This window comes from Mercenaria mercenaria, chromosome 17 (genome assembly GCF_021730395.1).
Source record: "Mercenaria mercenaria strain notata chromosome 17, MADL_Memer_1, whole genome shotgun sequence".
Lineage (NCBI taxonomy): Eukaryota > Metazoa > Mollusca > Bivalvia > Venerida > Veneridae > Mercenaria > Mercenaria mercenaria.
Genome location: NC_069377.1, coordinates 49,698,554 through 49,718,175, shown reverse-complemented (window position 1 = coordinate 49,718,175; position 19,622 = coordinate 49,698,554). Strand labels below are relative to the sequence as shown.

The window sequence follows — 19,622 nt, the reverse complement described above, 5'->3', positions numbered from 1 at the left end:
CAGGTGGCTGTTTAAGAAAATTTGAATTTAGAAAAAAAACCAATCCATTTTGAGAAGTTAGCTGACTAGCCACTAAGACAAGTTCAACTATAATGGTATCATTTACTAATCATATGAGTAGTCGGTTTTCCTGTCAAAAACAACCCTTGGAGCTAACAGTCATATTAATTTTTCACTAAATCTGTGTAAGTTTCATCCCTCATGAAATCATAATTGACAGGACTGTGTCTGTATAAATGGTTTTCCCCCCAATGCATTTTGACTTTCATTTTTCAAATGTTTCTCAAACAGATAAATTACGATAAATCAGCGCAAATTCAGGAAATTATATTTGCATGAATTTAAAGTGTTATATAGTATACCATCAGATTGTTGCATTCAGGGTATGCATAAATTTCTTTTCAAGTCCAAGAAGCCCTTGAAGTAGTGTCAGATTTGAAATACATTTAAATTCATAAATTGGTATTTTACCATTTCCTAAAATCACAAATATTTGCAAAACTATGCGCTGCCTAACAGCCATCTGTTAGTCTTTGTAAAGATTATATCAAGTAAAACAGTCACAATTTTAAATAAAAATTTCAACATTTACAGCAACAAAACAGTTTATAATTTACATAAGCTGAATATTTACCTGCCCAGCTATAGAGTCAATGAAAACTGTGCCAAGTGTACTGAAGAATGCTTCAATTCCATTCAGACCTATGACCCAGTATGCAATGATAACGAACACAGTCGGCTGTATAAGGATAAGGACAAGTTCACTAGACATCTTGGCAAGATAGTATGCTGACAGTCTGTACCAGTGCGCTGATCTCTCCTTGTTGATAACCATCCTCTCCATCGGAACTTTGAAACAGAAAACTTTCTGCTAAATCTCCAAGTCATAACAAAAGCAAGTTTGATTAACCCTTACCGTGCTAAATTTCTATAATGAACTTGTCCATCTTCCAATTTGGACAGTACCATTAACTTTATGAAAAGGGCGCTATATAAATCTGGTATAATAATAATAACTGTTAAAAGGGGTCTTACCAAAATGATACTGACTGAATAGCGAACAGTGCAGATCATGATCAGACTGCATGGATGTGCAGGTTGATCATGATCTACACTGGTTGCAAAGGCAGAACCAATCGTGTCCAGCATTGTAAGGGTTAAAATGTGTCATTTATTTCAGCCTGATTAAATACTGTAAACCCTTTAGTAATTTTGCTTTACTTTAATTTCAGGATTTGATAGACAACATATATGTTTCAATTATTAAGAATTTGTACTTTAAAGTTGTTCATACTATGTGAGTATTTACAAGAGTTTAAGTTTGTTGTTGTTCTGATAATTCTGTAAATGTAAGCAAAACAGGAATTTTCACCAATTTTACCTGATCTACTGTACAAAGGTTGAAGCTTATTTAGTAAGTTTCCTTAAAGAGGCACCACAAAATAACTGTATTCTTTTGTATTTCCATGATGGTAATTATACATGATTTGCATGAAAAATATGAGATATACAAGAATTTAGTTTCAAATTTACAGTGACTTATAATAGGCCAAGACAATGTGTTTACTGTCTTAACATTTTATTGAATTAATGTAATAATATGAACATGAATCTGTATATTTAGTTAAATTTCAATCACATTTTGTTTCTACAGTGTAAGACAGTTCTTCATCTATATTCTTAAAACTTTGCTGAAAAGAGATTGACTGAGTAAGTTTGCAGATAAAGTGTGAAAACACATTAATTCAGGAAGGGCCTTAATTTTCCATGTGAAAACTTGTATTTACTGTATTATATGAATGAATTTCATGAAATGTTTGTGGGCAAAAAAAGTAGGCCACTAGGTCGTGGTGAGTCTTTAAGAAAACACTTGCTAGGTCTAAGTTTAAAATAGATTTTAAGATATCCAAAAATATTTTATTCGTTTGTTTAATAATATCTTACATTTGTTTTGTGATACACAATTGTGGACATCACAAAACAGAATTAAAGATATCATTCAACTCAATTTAGGATATCAAACTAGAGGGCCATAATGACTGTAAGTCACTCACCTGAGCTTAACTACATTGTATATGACTCTGAATATATATATGACTCAGTAAATTATTAATGACAACAGGACTGTATACTATAATTAAGTGTGGATAGACAGAAGATGGACAGACAGACAGACAGATGATGTATTGCAGATGTTGAGCAATTACAGCAGCTTGCCCTCACCATTTTGTGCTTAGGACAGCTAAAACAATGACCTTCAGATTTTACTCCTGTAAGAAACACTGGCAATGCCCGCAACAGCCAAATTTTAATACAAATATAGATAACTTTAACAATTTTAGCAGAGGTCACTGAAAAACATTTTTGTGAAATCATTCAAAAATTGGACAAATGGTTCAGGTGAAGGCGTTCAAAGATTTTTCTATTTTAGGCTCAAGCAGCATTTGAGTGTAATCATTTTAACATCAAGTAAGCCGTTTGTGGCAAGAAGAAGTTCTAAGTTACCATTATAATACATATAGGAAAAAGTGACAATGCCAAGTATTATGACAAATCAGTATAATCTGAACACCATCTAGGTAGAGCGAAATCATGTCAACAGTTTCTGACAAAAAAGCTTTTAAACTCCTGACCATATTCATATCGGGAAAAGTGACCTGCCATGTTTGTAACAAATCGTAGTTTGAAAATCTTGATAGATGGTAAAAATGTTTGGGTAGAATTGTTTCACAATCTTGCAAGCAGTTTGCAGTGAGGAGCAGGAGAGATGATGTTTGAAGATTTTTTTGTAAGTTATGGTGGCCGTGTTTTGATGCCATGATTTTTGATAAATCAGAATAACTTGAACTATTTTGATAGTCTGTCAATCAAAGACCATTTGCATGAAATAGTTGAAAACTGACCCAGCAGTTTCTGATAAGATTCATGTTATAACATATAGGGAAAAGTGACCTCTCCACCCTGGCAGCCATGTTTCTGACGAATCAGAAAAACTTGAACAATCTTGGAAGTGGATTACAGAACATTTCTGTGAAATGATTATGAATTAGGCAGGTTCAAAGTTGCCACTATATACATATAGGGAAAAAGACCATGCCCTCTAGCAGCAATATTTTTCTACAAATCTGAATTATTTGAATAATCTTGGCAGAGTGTAACCAAGGAATATTTCTATCAATTTTTCCAGCAAGTGGATTCTGAGTAGAAAATGTTTTCAGCTACAATGGCACCATAGTTCTGTGTGGAATAAAATTCTTTGAATAATTTTGATAGTGGACCATCCAAGGAATATCTAAGCAAAGTTACATTGATGAGTTATTGTCTGAATAAAAAGTGTGGAAGGACAGACAACGGACAATGTTCAGTTATCACAATAGCTTACCTAGCACACTTCATGCTCAGATGAGCTAAATTAAAACTGATATTACAATATCAAATGAATAAATTATAGATATCTATAAGTCATTTTGTGATATCTTTAAATCACACCTAGTGATATCCAAAAATAACTACTAATATCATAAGAGAGCCATGATGGCCCGATATCGCTCAACTGAGTAGAGTTGTTTGCTAGAACAGATTTCTTAGCTAAAGTTTTAAAAACAAGAAAATTAGGAGAGTGGGTCAAGGTAAAGATTATGCAAGATTACTTTTGAAATCTGTAAAAATAATATTACAGGTGGTCCAAATCCTTTTGCTGCAGCTTAGAAAACAAGAAAGTAGGTCAGTAGGTCAAATTGATGATCACTGAAAGTCTGTTTAAAAATCAGCATGCAAAAATATACATGTCATCCAAATATCAAAGCTGTATCTTAAAAAACAAGAAAGTAGGTAAGAAGGTCAAATTCAGGGTTACTTAAAATCAGTTTTAAGATCGGTGTGCAAAACTGTACATGTCATCCAAATTTCAAGGCTGTATGTTTAAAAGCAAGAAAGTAGGTCAGTAGGTCACATTCATGGTCACTGAAAGTCGGTTTTAAGATCGGTGTGCAAAACTGTACACGTCATCCAAATTTCATGGCTGTATCTTAAAAAAACAAGAAAGTAGGTCAGTAGGTCAAGGTTACAGTCAAGTGACCCCTAATTACTTGAGGTCATCAGGTAATTATAATAAAACAGTCTAGGAAATATGATCAGATAATTTTTTAATTATTTTTTCCTATATAACTCTTTTTTCCTATGTAAAACTTGAGACCCCCAGGGCAGGGCCTCTTTTTATCCCAGAGGCATAATTTGAACAATCTTGGTAAAGGACCACTAGGCAATGCAACATACCAAATTTCAAAAGCCTAAACCTAGCAGTTTCAGACAAGAAGATTTTTTAAATTTATTTTCCTATATAAGTCTATGTAAAACTTGGAACCCCCGGGGCAGGGCCTCTTTTCACCCCAGGAGCATAATTTGAACAATCTTGGTAGAGAACCACAAGGCAATCCTATATACCAAACATCAAAGGCCTAGGTTTGTGGTTTCAGACAAGAAGATTTAAAAAAAAAATTCCTACTTAAGTCTATGTTAAACTTGAAACACCCGGGGGGAGGCCTCTTTTCACCCCAGGGGCATAATTTGAATAATTTTGGTAGGGAACCAAAAGGCAATGCTACATACCAACTATAAAAGGCCTAGGTCTTGTGGTTTTAGACAAGAAGATTTTTTAAGTTTTTTCCTATATAAGTCTATGTAAAACTTGGGACCCCCGGGATGGGGGCCTCTTTTCACCCCAGGAGCATAATTTGAATAATCTTTATAGAGGACCATTAGATGATGTCACATGCCAAATATTGAGGCTGTATGCCTTGTGGTTTCAGACAAGAAGATTTTCAAAGTTTTCCTTATATAAGTCTATGTAAACCATGTGACCCCCAGGGCGGAGCCATATTTGACCCTAGGGGTATAAATTTGAACAACCTTGGTAGAGGACCACTAGATGATGCTACGTACCAAATATAAAAGCCCTATGACCTGTGGTTTTGGACAAAAAGATTTTAAAAGTTTTTCCTTTTGGTTGCCATGGCAACCAGAGTTCTGTATGAAATTCAATTCTTTGAACAATTTTTAAAGAAGACCATTCAAGGAACATCCCTGAGGTGTTTCATCAAAATTGGTCCGATGGTTTAGGAAGAGATGTTGTCTAAAGGAAAGTGTGGACGGACGGACGACGGAGGGCCGTACGCTGGACGGTGAGCGATCACAATAGCTCACCCCGAGCCTTTGGCTCAGGTGAGCTAAAAATGAAAACGACATATCCCTAAATGTGTTTATTTAATTGTATCACAAAATGATTTTTTGAAATCCGTAAAATGAATATAGGGTATCACATGAATTTACAAAATCACTAAATAGTGAATAAGCGATAAAACAGTTCCCCACAGGTTCTATCTCTATCTGGAATTCCTTTAATTTTACACAATACAAAACCAAAGTGTTAAGATGGAATTATAATGTTAAGGAAATACATAAAACTTACATGATGTAACAGCATCAAATAAGGGTATAAAAGCCCAATGAGCAGCAATGAAGAACACGGCTCCCATCCTATCCCGTAACGTATCTTCATTACGTGGAAGCTGGAAAAATATCAGGCTCACAAAGCCACAGATCAACAGATTTTCAAGTAATTTTGTTTTGTCAAGTATTCTTCTACGAGATTCTCGAAATGTTCTTAGTGTCAACTGGCTATACTGAGTCCAGAAACCTGTTGGCCATTTTCGTTCTGAGTCTACGCTATGAATTTCAAGTTCATTTTCTGGGCTTTCCAGGTCAAGAAGACTCATATGTACACTGCCTGGATCTGGAAAATAACCATAAAAAATGAATAAATGATATTACCCAAGATAGAAGCCCCATAGCTTTCAACATGACAAGTATAATTTGTGGCATGAAGGAACTTAAAAAAATGTTTTAGTATATTTTTAAAATAAAAGTTTCTAGGTTTTACTTTTTTCTTTGAAAAAAAAAAACAAAAAAAACTCCTGGCCAGTAAAACTTCTAGTCAAAAAACATGTGACCAGATTTAGCAGTCTTAGATACTATTAAACAAGGTGTCCTGTCTAGTTCTAGAAGGTAAGAATTTAGTATCAAATGATTTTATTTACACTAAAACATCTTAGTAATATTACATTTGAAAGTCAATCTTTCTGCTTAAATTTTGGTGATGTACAGGCAGAAAAAAACAGGGACATAACAACTGGAAAATCATTTAAGTTTGTTGACATGAAATTTCATGAGAATATGACTTAAGTTAATCTTAATTTTGAAGATTAAATGACTGGGAATACTAATAATTTTACAATAAGTGGATCTCAAATTTTAAAATTAATAGGCACTTAATCTGTTTGTTGAGATCAAATTTTGTTGATTGGCAAGAAATAAAAAAAAAAGTTTCCAATGAGTATTAACGAATTTACAGAGTTTAACTATTTAGGATTTTACAGTGTGTAACTAATCACACCTACCCATATCACTAAATGCAACACCATTAGCTAATTTTTCATCCACTTCTATGCCACCAGAAAAATTCAACATTTCTCCATCTCTATATTGCACCCTGTGGATATAAAAAGAACAACATCAGATTTGAATACTGATTTGACTATGGTAGTCTTCTTATTTATAATTTCATAAATTGAGATTCTCTTTGAGATTACCTATATATGAAATTGCTAAAAAGCTAGTGGCAGCAGGACTTGATTTCCAGTAAGAATAAGGTTCTGAGAAGATATCAAACAAGAGGACCATGATGGCCATAGACCATTCACCAGAGCTTCACAGCTCAGACAGGTCTCAATTGTGGTTTGTTTGAATTGGGTTTAGCACCATCAGTAGTATTTCAGTTATGTAATGCAGTTAGGCTAACCAGTGTTACTGGAAACTGTACCAGTACACACCAGTTCCAAGAAAGTAAAAGCAAATTTTACCACATAGATCAGAGGTAAAGATTAAATGATTTCAGAAACAAAGTCTTCATCAAAATATCACAGAGAACTGGCTTGATGGTAAAACTCACAACCCAAAAATCCTCAGATCTGCACTCTTCCAACTGAGCTAAGAAGGCAGGCAAAAAATTTGATCAACAATCATCAAAAAACAAGAGGGTCATGATGACCCTGGATCGCTCACCTGAGTAATATGAGCTACATGTTTCAAATGTCAAACTGATGATAACATATTAAGACAGTCAGTAGGTCACATTCATGGTCAATGAAATTCAGTTTTATGATTTGTGTGCAAAACTGTGTATGTCATCAAAATTTCAAGGCTGTATCTTAAAAAACAAGAAAGTAGGTCAGTAGGTCAAGGTCACAGTCAAGTGACATCATATTACTTGGGGTCATCAGGTAATTATAATTAAACAGTCTTGGAAATAGGATCAGATGATTTTTTAAGTATTTTTCCTATATAACTAACATAATAACTAAGTGACCCCAGGGCGGGGCCTCTTTTAACTCCAGGGGCATAATTTGAATAATTTTGGAAGAGGACTACTAGACAATGCATCATACCAAATATCAAAAGCCTAGGTCGTATGGTTTCAGACAAGAAGATTTTTAAAACTTTTTCCTATATAAGTCTATATAAAACTTGGGACCCCCAGGGCAGGGCCTCTTTTCACCCAAGGGGTACAATTTGAACAATTTTGGTTGAGGACCATGAGAAAATGCTACAAGCCAAATATCAAACGTCTAAGTGTTGTGGTTTCAGACAAGAAGATTTTTAAACTTTTTTTCTATAAAAGTCTATGTAAAACTTGGGACCCCTAGGGCGGGGCCATATTTGACCCTAGGGGGATAATTTGAACAATTTTGGTAGAGGACCACTAGATGATGCTACATACCAAATATCAAAGCCCTAGGCCATGTGGTTTTGTACAAGATGGTTTTCAAAATTTTCCCTATATAAGTCTATATAAACCATGTGATCCCCGGGGCGGGGCCATATTTGACCCTAGGGGGATTATTTGAACAATCTTGGTAGAGGACCGCTAGATGATGCTACATACTAAATATCAAAGCCCTAGGCCATATGGTTTTGTACAAGAAGATTTTCAAAGTTTTCCCTATATAAGTCTATATAAACCATGTGATCCCCGGGGCGGGGCCATATTTGACCCTAGGGGGATTATTTGAACAATCTTGGTAGAGGACCGCTAGATGATGCTACATACTAAATATCAAAGCCCTAGGCCATATGGTTTTGTACAAGAAGATTTTCAAAGTTTTCCCTATATAAGTCTATATAAACCATGTGACCCCCGTGGCGGGGCCATATTTGACCCTAGGGGTATAATTTGAACAATTTTGGTAGAACACCACTAGATGATGCTACACACCAGATATCAAAGCCCTAGGCCCTGTGGTTTTGGACAAGAAGATTTTAAAGTTTTTCCTTTCAGTTGCCATGGCAACCAGAGTTCTTCATGGAATTCAATTCTTTGAATAATTTTGAAAGGGGGCCACCCAAGGATCATTCCTGTGAAGTTTGGTGTAATTCTGCCTAGTGGTTTTCAAGAAGAAGATTTTTTTAGGAAATGCTGATGGATGGACGACGGACATTGAGTGGTCACAAAAGCTCACCATGAGCCTTTGGCTCAGGTGAGCTAAAAATACTGGTGCTAAATTACTTTGAAAGAGGGGAAAGGCCAACAGACTCAGAGATTTTAAATGTTTTCCTCATAGGGAAAACTAGCCAGTACCCTCCCTCCTTCTCCATAGTCAATTATTTGGCAAATTCAGGATCACCTTTTTGACAGACCTGTTATTCTTGACCTCTGAGGCAGTATGTTCTTACAACCCTGAGAATATTTAAATGTTCTCAAAACTAACAAGGCGATCGGTAACACCCACAGATGCTCCCTGAAATTGCTGTCACATGTGGCTTTTCAGTCATGGAGGTTGTATTCAGGTGAAATGTGGTCAGCACTGATCTCTATGAATATGTAAAGTATGAAGTCAATATATCTCACCTAGTATCCGATTATGCCCCAGACCAGGTTTTCAAAAAAGGGAGATAATTCAAAACTGGGACCATCTAGACTTGCGGTTTCTTGTCACTGACTTCTATTAATACAGTATGAAGTCAACACCTTACATAGTATTCAAGTTATGCTCCCAACAAGATTTTCAAGAAAGGGAGATAATTCAAAAAAGGGACCACATAGAGTTACTGCACTTTCTCTCAATGAGCTCTATCATTGTATGAAGTTACAGATGAGTTATACTCCAGACAAGAAGTGTGATGGATGGACAGACAGACAAGGTGGCGACTATATGCCACACCCGTTCGTGGAGCATAAAAACATTCAAATGTTCTCAAAACCAAAACATTCAAAAGCAAGAAACAAGACCTAGTCCAAATGAATCTAAAATAAGTCTGAAGAAAACTGGAAGATTCAGTTAGTAAAATTGGACATGCAATGCCAATTTTTTCTCACCAAGTTTGCTGAATACTTGTCAAAAAATATATTTGATGGGACAACAACACAAAACTGGTCATACAGCAGTTTTTAAGCTTTTAATGGAGAAAGAAGACCCCTGAAAGTTAAGCAAAGCATCTGGGTGGAACCTTCAACTATCCGTTAGCCTGCTGAATGACTTTCTCAGATGAATGAATCCATAGTAGTGAAAGACTAGTGATTTGAAATTACACATATTAACCAAATTCTCAGCAGTGAGAGGCTAGTGATTTGAAGTCACACATATTAGCCAAATCCATAGCAGAGAAAGGCAAGTGATTTGATGTCAAAGATCTTAACCAAATTCATAGCAGTGAAAGGCAAGTGATTTGATGTCACACATATTAGCCAAATTCACAACAGTGAGAGGCAAGTGATTTGAAGAAACACATCTTAACCAAATTAACAGCAGTGTGAGGCTTGTGATTTGAAGTCACACATCTTATCCAAATTCACAGCAGAGAGAAGCTAGTGATTTGAAGTCACACATCTTAACCAAATTCACAGCAGTGAGAGGCTACTGATTTGAAGTCACACATCTTAACCAAATTCACAGCAGTGAGAGGCTAGTGATTTGAAGTCCCACATCTTAACCAAATTCACAGCAGTGAGAGGCTAGTGATTTGACGTCCAACATCTTATCCAAATTCACAGCAGTGAGAGGCTAGTGATTTGAAGTCCCACATCTTAACCAAATTCACAGCAGTGAGAGACTAGTGATTTGAAGTCCCACATCTTATCCAAATTCACAGCAGTGAGAGGCTAGTGATTTGAAGTCCCACATCTTAACCAAATTCACAGCAGTGAGAGGCTAGTGGTTTGAAGTCCCACATCTTAACCAAATTCACAGCAGTGAGAGGCTAGTGGTTTGAAGTCCCACATCTTAACCAAATTCACAGCAGTGAGAGGCTAGTGGTTTGAAGTCCCACATCTCATCCAAATTCACAGCAGTGAGAGGCTAGTGATTTGAAGTCACACATCTTAACCAAATTCACAGCAGTGAGAGGCTAGTGATTTGAATTCCAACATCTCAACCAAATTCACAGCAGTGAGAGGCTAGTGATTTGAAGTCACACATCTCATCCAAATTCACAGCAGTTAGAGGCTAGTGATTTGAAGTCACACATCTTAACCAAATTCACAGCAGTGAGAGGCTAGTGATTGAAGTCCCACATCTTATCATCTCATCCAAATTCACAGCAGTGAGAGACTAGTGATTTGAAGTCCCACATCTTAACCAAATTCACAGCAGTGAAAGGCTAGTGATTGAAGTCTCACATCTTAACCAAATTCACAGCAGTGAGAGGCTAGTGATTTGAAGTCCCACATCTTAACCAAATTCACAGCAGTGAGAGGCTAGTGATTTGAAGTCCCACATCTTAACCAAATTCACAACAGTGTGAAGCAAGTGATTTGAAGTCCCACATCTCATCCAAATGGACAGCAGTGTGAAGCAAGTGATTTGAAGTCACACATCTCATCCAAATTCACAGCAGTGTGAAGCAAGTGATTTTAAGTCACACATCTTAACCAAATTCACAGCAGTGAGAAGCAAGTGATTTGAAGTCACACATCTCATCCAAATTCACAGCAGTGTGAAGCAAGTGATTTTAAGTCACACATCTTAACCAAATTCACAGCAGTGAGAAGCAAGTGATTTGAAGTCCCACATCTTATCCAAATTCACAGCAGTGAGAGGCTAGTGGTTTGAAGTCCCACATCTTAACCAAATTCACAGCAGTGAGAGGCTAGTGGTTTGAAGTCCCACATCTCATCCAAATTCACAGCAGTGAGAGGCTAGTGATTTGAAGTCACACATCTCAACCAAATTCACAGCAGTGAGAGGCTAGTGATTTGAATTCCAACATCTCAACCAAATTCACAGCAGTGAGAGGCTAGTGATTTGAAGTCACACATCTCATCCAAATTCACAGCAGTGAGAGGCTAGTGATTTGAATTCCAACATCTCAAGCAAATTCACAGCAGTGAGAGGCTAGTGATTTGAAGTCACACATCTCAACCAAATTCACAGCAGTGAGAGGCTAGTGATTTGAATTCCAACATCTCAACCAAATTCACAGCAGTGAGAGGCTAGTGATTTGAAGTCACACATCTCAACCAAATTCACAGCAGTGAGAGGCTAGTGATTTGAATTCCAACATCTCAACCAAATTCACAGCAGTGAGAGGCTAGTGATTTGAAGTCACACATCTCAACCAAATTCACAGCAGTGAGAGGCTAGTGATTTGAATTCCAACATCTCAACCAAATTCACAGCAGTGTGAGGCTAGTGATTTGAAGTCCCACATCTTATCCAAATTCACAGCAGTGAGAGGCTAGTGATTTGACGTCCAACATCTTATCCAAATTCACAGCAGTGTGAGACTAGTGATTTGAAGTCCCACATCTTAACCAAATTCACAGCAGTGAAAGGCTAGTGATTGAAGTCTCACATCTTAACCAAATTCACAGCAGTGAGAGGCTAGTGATTTGAAGTCCCACATCTTAACCAAATTCACAGCAGTGAAAGGCTAGTGATTGAAGTCTCACATCTTAACCAAATTCACAGCAGTGAGAGGCTAGTGATTTGAAGTCCCACATCTTATCCAAATTCACAGCAGTGAGAGGCTAGTGATTTGAAGTCACACATCTTAACCAAATTCACAGCAGTGAGAGGCTAGTGATTGAAGTCCCACATCTTATCATCTCATCCAAATTCACAGCAGTGAGAGAGTAGTGATTTGAAGTCCCACATCTTAACCAAATTCACAGCAGTGAAAGGCTAGTGATTGAAGTCTCACATCTTAACCAAATTCACAGCAGTGAGAGGCTAGTGATTTGAAGTCCCACATCTTAACCAAATTCACAGCAGTGAGAGGCTAGTGATTTGAAGTCCCACATCTTAACCAAATTCACAACAGTGTGAAGCAAGTGATTTGAAGTCCCACATCTCATCCAAATTCACAGCAGTGAGAGGCTAGTGATTTGAAGTCACACATCTCATCCAAATTCACAACAGTGTGAAGCAAGTGATTTGAAGTCACAAATCTCAACCAAATTCACAGCAGTGTGAGGCTAGTGATTTGAAGTCACACATCTTATCCAAATTCACAGCAGTGTGAGGCTAGTGATTTGAAGTCACACATCTTATCCAAATTCACAGCAGTGAGAGGCTAGTGATTTGAAGTCACACATCTTAACCAAATTCACGGAAGTGAGAGGCTAGTGATTTGAAGTCCCACATCTCATCCAAATGGACAGCAGTGTGAAGCAAGTGATTTGAAGTCACACATCTCATCCAAATTCACAGCAGTGTGAAGCAAGTGATTTGAAGTCACACATCTTACCAAATTCACAGCAGTGAGAGGCAAGTGATTTGAAGTCACACATCTCATCCAAATTCACAGCAGTGTGAAGCAAGTGATTTGAAGTCACACATCTTACCAAATTCACAGCAGTGAGAGGCTAGTGATTTGAAGTCACACATCTTATCCAAATTCACAGCAGTGAGAGGCTAGTGATTTGAAGTCACACATCTTAACCAAATTCACAGCAGTGAGAGGCTAGTGATTTGAAGTCACACCTATCATCCAAATTTACAGCAGTGAGTGGCTAGTGATCTGAAGCTAGAGACCTTAACCACTATGTCATTTCAAAATGAAGCATGCTATTGACTGGACGTAAAGAATCATAACATACCTGTTGCTCTTCGAAGCCGACAATAACTTTGTTCTAACTTCTTCACTCTCTGACAATGCTTCCACTGTAACAGTACATGAAAAAATATAAAAAAAATAGAAATATGTCCACAGAACACGAATCCTTCTGCTTTATGTCAGAACATGGAAGCTTGAGTCCTGTGTGTAATGGCACTTTGACAATAGAGTTTTTGTTTTTGTTTAGTTTAACGCCGTACCGACACAAGTATAGGTCATATGACAACTTTCCAGCTTTGATCATGGAGGAAGACCCCAGGTGCCCCTCCGTGCATTTTTTTATCATGGGTGGATACCTGGGTAGAACCACCGACCTTCTGTAAGCCATCTGGATGGCTTCCTCATATTTGACAACAAAATATGTTTACTAAAGTCATGGACTGGAAAAGGAAAATGACTTTACATTTCTACTGCAATTATAAACTATTATTTTATGTTTTTCGGTGGTTTATCGAAATATAACGGTGAATTATATCCTGATAAACTCACTGGCCACTCAGTGAAAATTATCAAATCTGATACCCGGATTAACGTCAAAAAGTTTACCGAGCGTACTGAAAGCCGGAAACAATATGACGATGACGTCGTTAAAATGACGTCATCTTTGCGATGCTTCCTGATAAAATTTCCCGCAAATTTCGACATTTTATTGAAATAACCACAACAAAAGTAGAGTTTTAGACATAAAATAAACAGAAAAATTGTTGGTATCGATGTAATATCACGGTAATTTCACTCGTGAACACCAAAAGTTGTTATTTTCACTCGTGGCTGCGCCACTCGTGAAAATATCACTTTTGGTGCCCACTCGGTGAAATTATAACGTGATATTACACCGAAACCAACAATTATCCTCTATTTAAATATTTCATTGTATTATAAGTTATTTGAATATCATTCTATGCATTTAAAGGTGGTCAATCATATTTTGATCATGTGATAAGATTTTTTTGAGACTTTTATCATCTGATAATTTACTCTTATTTATACTAAATTGGCGCTTAATGGACATTAGACATTCACAGTCAGGAGGTATTTTCAAAATTTGATAGGAATGGTATCATTTTAAGAATAACTGTATTACATTGGTCAAAAATTAACATTTAGAAAAAAAACATGTTTTGGTGAAGTACATTATAAAAGCAAGTTTATTGAATTATTATAACTCCCTTTTGCTTATCTTGGTTGTGCAACAAAGACAGAATGAAAATAAATTATTTTTGAAACTGCTTAAGTTTTAAAACTTGAACAAGACAAGTCAACTTGTTATAGTGAATGTGTCTTCCAAGACATTTGAATATCCAAACAATCATGAAAAATTACAGAGCAAACAATAACAGAACAAGAGCTCCGCCAAGCGGGGCAATATACATACGAAGGGTTACATCAGAGGATGGGAGCAAAATTTAAAGAACTTGACTGTTGAAGCCTAAAGACAGGAACAACAAAGGGAAGAAGTTTAGAAAAAATCTAAGTCCACAAAAAAATCCTTACCAGGTACAGGTATGTCAAAAAACAACTAAAAATTGGAGGTACCATCCATGTTGTACAACAGGAAAGTGGTCCCAGTTTTTCCCTATGGCCAATAATAAAAAAGTTTGAAAATAAGCTATTTATAGTAAAATAAAAGGGAAGTAATTCAAAAAAAAATTATTTGTAAGTGAACAAAAAGGGATCTGCCAAATAAAAACAAGAGCACCGCAATGCAGAGCAATATACACGAAGCAAAGTCATATATGACTTCTGACCCCTAAGTGTGACCATGACCTTGGAGCAAGTCATCCGAAACATGTGCTCTGCATGTCGTCTCGGTGTGGTGAACATTTGTGCCAAGTTTCTTTGAAATCCTTCAAACAGTTCAAGAATTACAGAGCAGACACAACACAAACTGATATGACCTTTGACCCCTAAGTGTGACCTTGACTTTGAACTGAGACATCCAAAACATGCGCTCTGCATGTTGTCTCTGTGTGGTGAACATTATTTCAAGTTTCCTTGAAATCCTTCCAGGGGCTAGTTTAGTTTAAACATATTTTTATTTCTTTCGATAAAGTTACATAATTAAATACATGTGCCAAATACATTTGTGAAATGTTGGATTGGAAAACAAGCAAGTAAGTGCTTATATTAATTCCTTTCCATGAATAGCCATAATGTTTTGACTCAAAGTGTGACTTTGACCTTTAAGGAAGTGGTATGGGTCTTGAATGCTACAACTAATGGTAAATGTCTGTGCAAAGTTATTTCAGTATCTATGCATGTATACATTTAAAAAAAACAACTGCATTGCTGCCTAATGGAAAGAAAAAAGGTATTGATAAGCATGAACTATAAAACATGTTTATAATTCTATATTACTCTAATATAAAAAAATATATATATATATATATATATATATATGTAGCAAACACATGTAACACTTTTAAGATGAATTTTGGTTATCTTGGAAGTAAATTGCTTGATTCTTTGGAAACTGAGATACAAACTGTATTTGTACAAAGTTATTTAACAAGAAGGTCATTGACCCTAAAGCGTTCACCTGTGTACAAGGCTTCAAGTGTGTTTCTTCTATGTTAGCCTATATTATATACATGTCACATACACTTTTGAACCTAGGGCAATAATTATTGTAGACATTACAAATCTGATATCACACACCAAATATCAAGGCTCTACCTATTATTGATTCAGAGAAGAAAAGTGACCACGCAATCTGGCAGCCATGTATTTTGACGAATCGGAATGATTTGAACAATCTTGGTTACACAAGGACCATTTGTGTAAAATTATTCTAAAATCGGGCAAGCAGTTTCATACAAGAAGATTTTTAAAGTTTCCACTATATACATATAGGGAAAAGTGACCAAGCCCTCTAGTGGCCATATTTTTTGACAAATCGGTATAATTTGAATAATCTTGGTAGAGGGTGACGTAAGGACCATTTGTATTAAATTATTTCAAAACCCAACCATCGATTTAGGAGGAGATGTCGTTTGAAATGTTTTCTATTTTTAGCTCTGGCAGCCCCTATGTGCAACCAAGCGGAACAACTTTGGTAGAGGACCACCCAAGGAACATCCTGGCCAAGTTGCATCAAAATCTATTCATTGGTTTTGGAGGAGATGTCATTTAAACACAAATGTTGACGCCGGACAGACAACTTGACGGTTGCATGGACGGACGCCGGACACAGCATGATCACAATACCTCACCATGAGCACTTTGTGCTCAGGTGAGCTAAAAATTCTTCAAGGTGGTAAAAAGATACAAAGCAGTGTAACTTTATGACAGACAAATACACTTCTCAGTTACCGCAACAAGAGCTCTTAGAACACAAAATACCCCCCTTGATGCATTCAGTAACTGCACAAGGAACAGAAATTATTTGTTCACTGTGGATGTTTAACATACAATGTACTGACCTCAAATCAATGATTATGGGTCATTTACCAGGCGTAAGTGACCTCCGTATCAAATGTGATCTTAGACCAAAGCATTTTATTCTTATTTGGCAAAAAAAGTTCTACTGTTCTGGATCAATGTGACCTTAACCTTTGGCCTACTGACTCAAAAGCAATAGGGGTCATTTGCTGGTCATGATCAACCTCCCTATCAGGTTTTGTGACTCTAGGCCCAAGCATTCTCAAGTTATCATCTGGAAAGGATTTAACTGTTCTGGGTCACTGTGACCTTGACCTCTGACCTACTGACCCAAAAAGTCAAAAGGGGTCATCTGCTGGTCATGATCAACCTCCTCCCTATCAACTTTCATGATCCTAGGCCCAAACATTCTCAAGTTATCGTATGAAAATGGTTTAACTGTTCCAGGTCACTGTGACCTACTGACCTCAAAAATCAATAGGGGTCATCTGCTGGTCATGACCAGCCTCCCCATCAACTTTCATGATCCTAGGCCCAAGTGTTCTCGAGTTTTCATCCAGAAACCATTTAAATGTTACAGGTCACTGTGACCTTGACCTTTGACCTACTGATCTCAAAATCAACAGGGGTCATCTGTTGGTCATGACCAACTTCCCTATCAACTTTCATGATCCTAGGTCCAAGTGTTCTTGATTTCTCATCAGGAAACCACTTAAGTGTTCCATGTCACTGTGACCTTGACCTTTGACCGACTGATACAAACTGATCTAGGGAGCTACCGACCCACAAACCTACCGACCGAGATGCAAAACAATATACCCCTCCTTCTTTGAAGGGGGGCATAAAAACTGGAAATGTAAACCTCTATGTATCTTTAAGTCAGTTTTAACTTCTGACAAGTTTCGACAAAACTCTTTACAAATGAAACTTTCTTCTTTACAAACATTGATATCTTACATATGAAATCTGCAGGGTTGTAGTTCTCTTCAACTGCAATACCAACAGACTGAAAATGTTGTACTACCTGGCTCGTCTCTCCAAAATATGCTACCTGAAAACCAGAAAGTATAAAATTACTGTCAGTATGTCAGTTATTATGTCATAGTATCATATGTCATAGTGGTGCACTGAAATTGAATATGACAAAAAACTGGCAAATATCTGGCTAGAGATGAAAATGTGTTATCAAGACAACTACTATCGGTACTCCAGTGTTTGCAAGAGTTTTTGTTTATACACAATGCAGTTCTTTAGCTGTACTTTACAATGCTTATTAAGCTGAAGGTTTCAAGTAAATTTACAATATGGAGGTTAATCTAAAAGCAATATTTTTGGGGGTCTTTTTGTTTGTTACACTGACACAAATAATGTCATATGGTGACTTTTTCTAGAGTTTGATGCTGAAGGAAAACCACTGGCACGCCTCCAGGCATTGTTTCAAGCATGGGCAGCCACCTGCGTACAACCACTGACCTTATGTTAGCCAGCTGGAATGAAAAATTCTACACAAGAAGCAATGTTTTGAACTCACATTGATGAGGAGTAAATGATTCGGAATCAGACATGTTAACCACTTGGACATGGAGGACCCCCTTATATACTGCATCCTCTCAAGGGCCTTCGTCAATGTGTAAAATTATAACAGAATTCCTTGAATTATTCCAAAGTTCTGCTCTGAATAAGAGTGTTAGGAGAAAATTAAATACAGGGAGACAATTAAAAAAGCTCAAGAAAGTACTTTTGGTTCTTATACACTTGCACGTCCTCTCTATGGTCCCTCTGTCATTGAAATAGTTATAACAGAATCTCTAAAACAGTTTTGGATTAATGCTCCAACAAAGTGTTATGATTAAATTAAATAAAGGGTGTTACTTAAGTTTTTCTTCAGCTAGATAGTTCTTGTACACTAGGCCACTGCCATTGTGTAAAGTTTTATCCTTTAACAGGTTTGGTTTAATGCTGCAAAGAAGGTGCTATGAGTAAAATTATACAGGTAGATACTTCAAGATGAAAGAAAGATTCTGGTTTATGCACACGGCACTTGCTCTAAATGGCCTTTGTCATTGTTAAAACAAATGCCCTTTAAGAGTTTTGCAGTTATACTCCATACAACTGTTATAACTGGACATTTTTGCCATATACCCCTTAGCTTTTCAGGGGGAGTGGATGGGGAGGGGGGATAATTATATAAAGGCAAAGAAAGTGTAATCCATATTAAAGTAGTTCTTGAGACCTAATAATGTTCATTCAAAAACTTTCAAACCTGCCCTCCAGTTAGTAACATGAGTTTATCAAACTGAAAGAAATTCTGCGACGAAGGTTGGTGTATCGAGGCTATAACCGACTTGCCGCTTTCTGCTGCATACGTCTTCAACAGTGATATCAAACTGGTGGTCGTACTCGAGTCTAAACCAGTAGTTGGTTCCTGTAAAGTATCGAAAACATATACATAATGCTGTTTTTATACTGTATGCAAACAGTTATTGACTCTTCTTTAATGCCATTTGAAAAGCAATGTAAAATGACGTATACAAGTAACAGGGATAGATTTTAACTTGGCACAACTCTAGATTCATTTCAAAATATTGCTTTTGATTGTAATCAGTAAGTTCTAGGCAGTATTTAAAATATAGTAAAGCACTGATTGCTCAAAGCCACAAAAGGATGAACAAAATTAGTTATCAAGGGTACTGAGCGCTCCAAACATAGAAAATATACGGAAAACTGCTGGGACAATATAATATATATATACTCAGGTTTGACCTAGTATTTCAGCCATTGATGCTTGATTAAGCAGTGTTTCATTGTATTAGGAAAAGCTGTCTGGTGTGCTAGTCACACAGATATTTTTTAGTTTAAAACAGAAGGAATCTATTTACCTTAATCATACGCCTAAGATATAAGTGTCTACCTACTCCTAGGCCAAAAATGTATTTAATAAAAAGAAGTTTAAAATGACCTAAAAGCAACCCACATCAAGAAATATAATGTCTGGGTCCCGTATTAATTCACAAGCAATACTGGCTCTCTTCATCTCCCTTCCAGATAGTCCAGGTGTGAAAATACCTCCCATC

The 19,622-nt window shown here is 36.7% G+C and overlaps 1 protein-coding gene across 1 annotated transcript in view; it reads right to left on the bottom strand.

Moving 5' to 3' along the window:
• Positions 1-19,622, bottom strand: part of LOC128550007 (uncharacterized) — a 30,398-nt gene extending 10,776 nt beyond the window's left edge. The window contains exons 1-7 of the mRNA XM_053527834.1: positions 19,523-19,622; positions 18,812-18,973; positions 17,506-17,599; positions 13,151-13,214; positions 6,456-6,559; positions 5,468-5,791; positions 635-849 (exon numbers count right to left, since the gene is read on the bottom strand). Of these exons, the coding sequence (XP_053383809.1) occupies positions 635-849; positions 5,468-5,791; positions 6,456-6,559; positions 13,151-13,214; positions 17,506-17,599; positions 18,812-18,973; positions 19,523-19,621 (1,062 nt within the window). The 5' untranslated portion in view covers position 19,622. The remainder of the gene's footprint in view (positions 1-634; positions 850-5,467; positions 5,792-6,455; positions 6,560-13,150; positions 13,215-17,505; positions 17,600-18,811; positions 18,974-19,522) is intronic.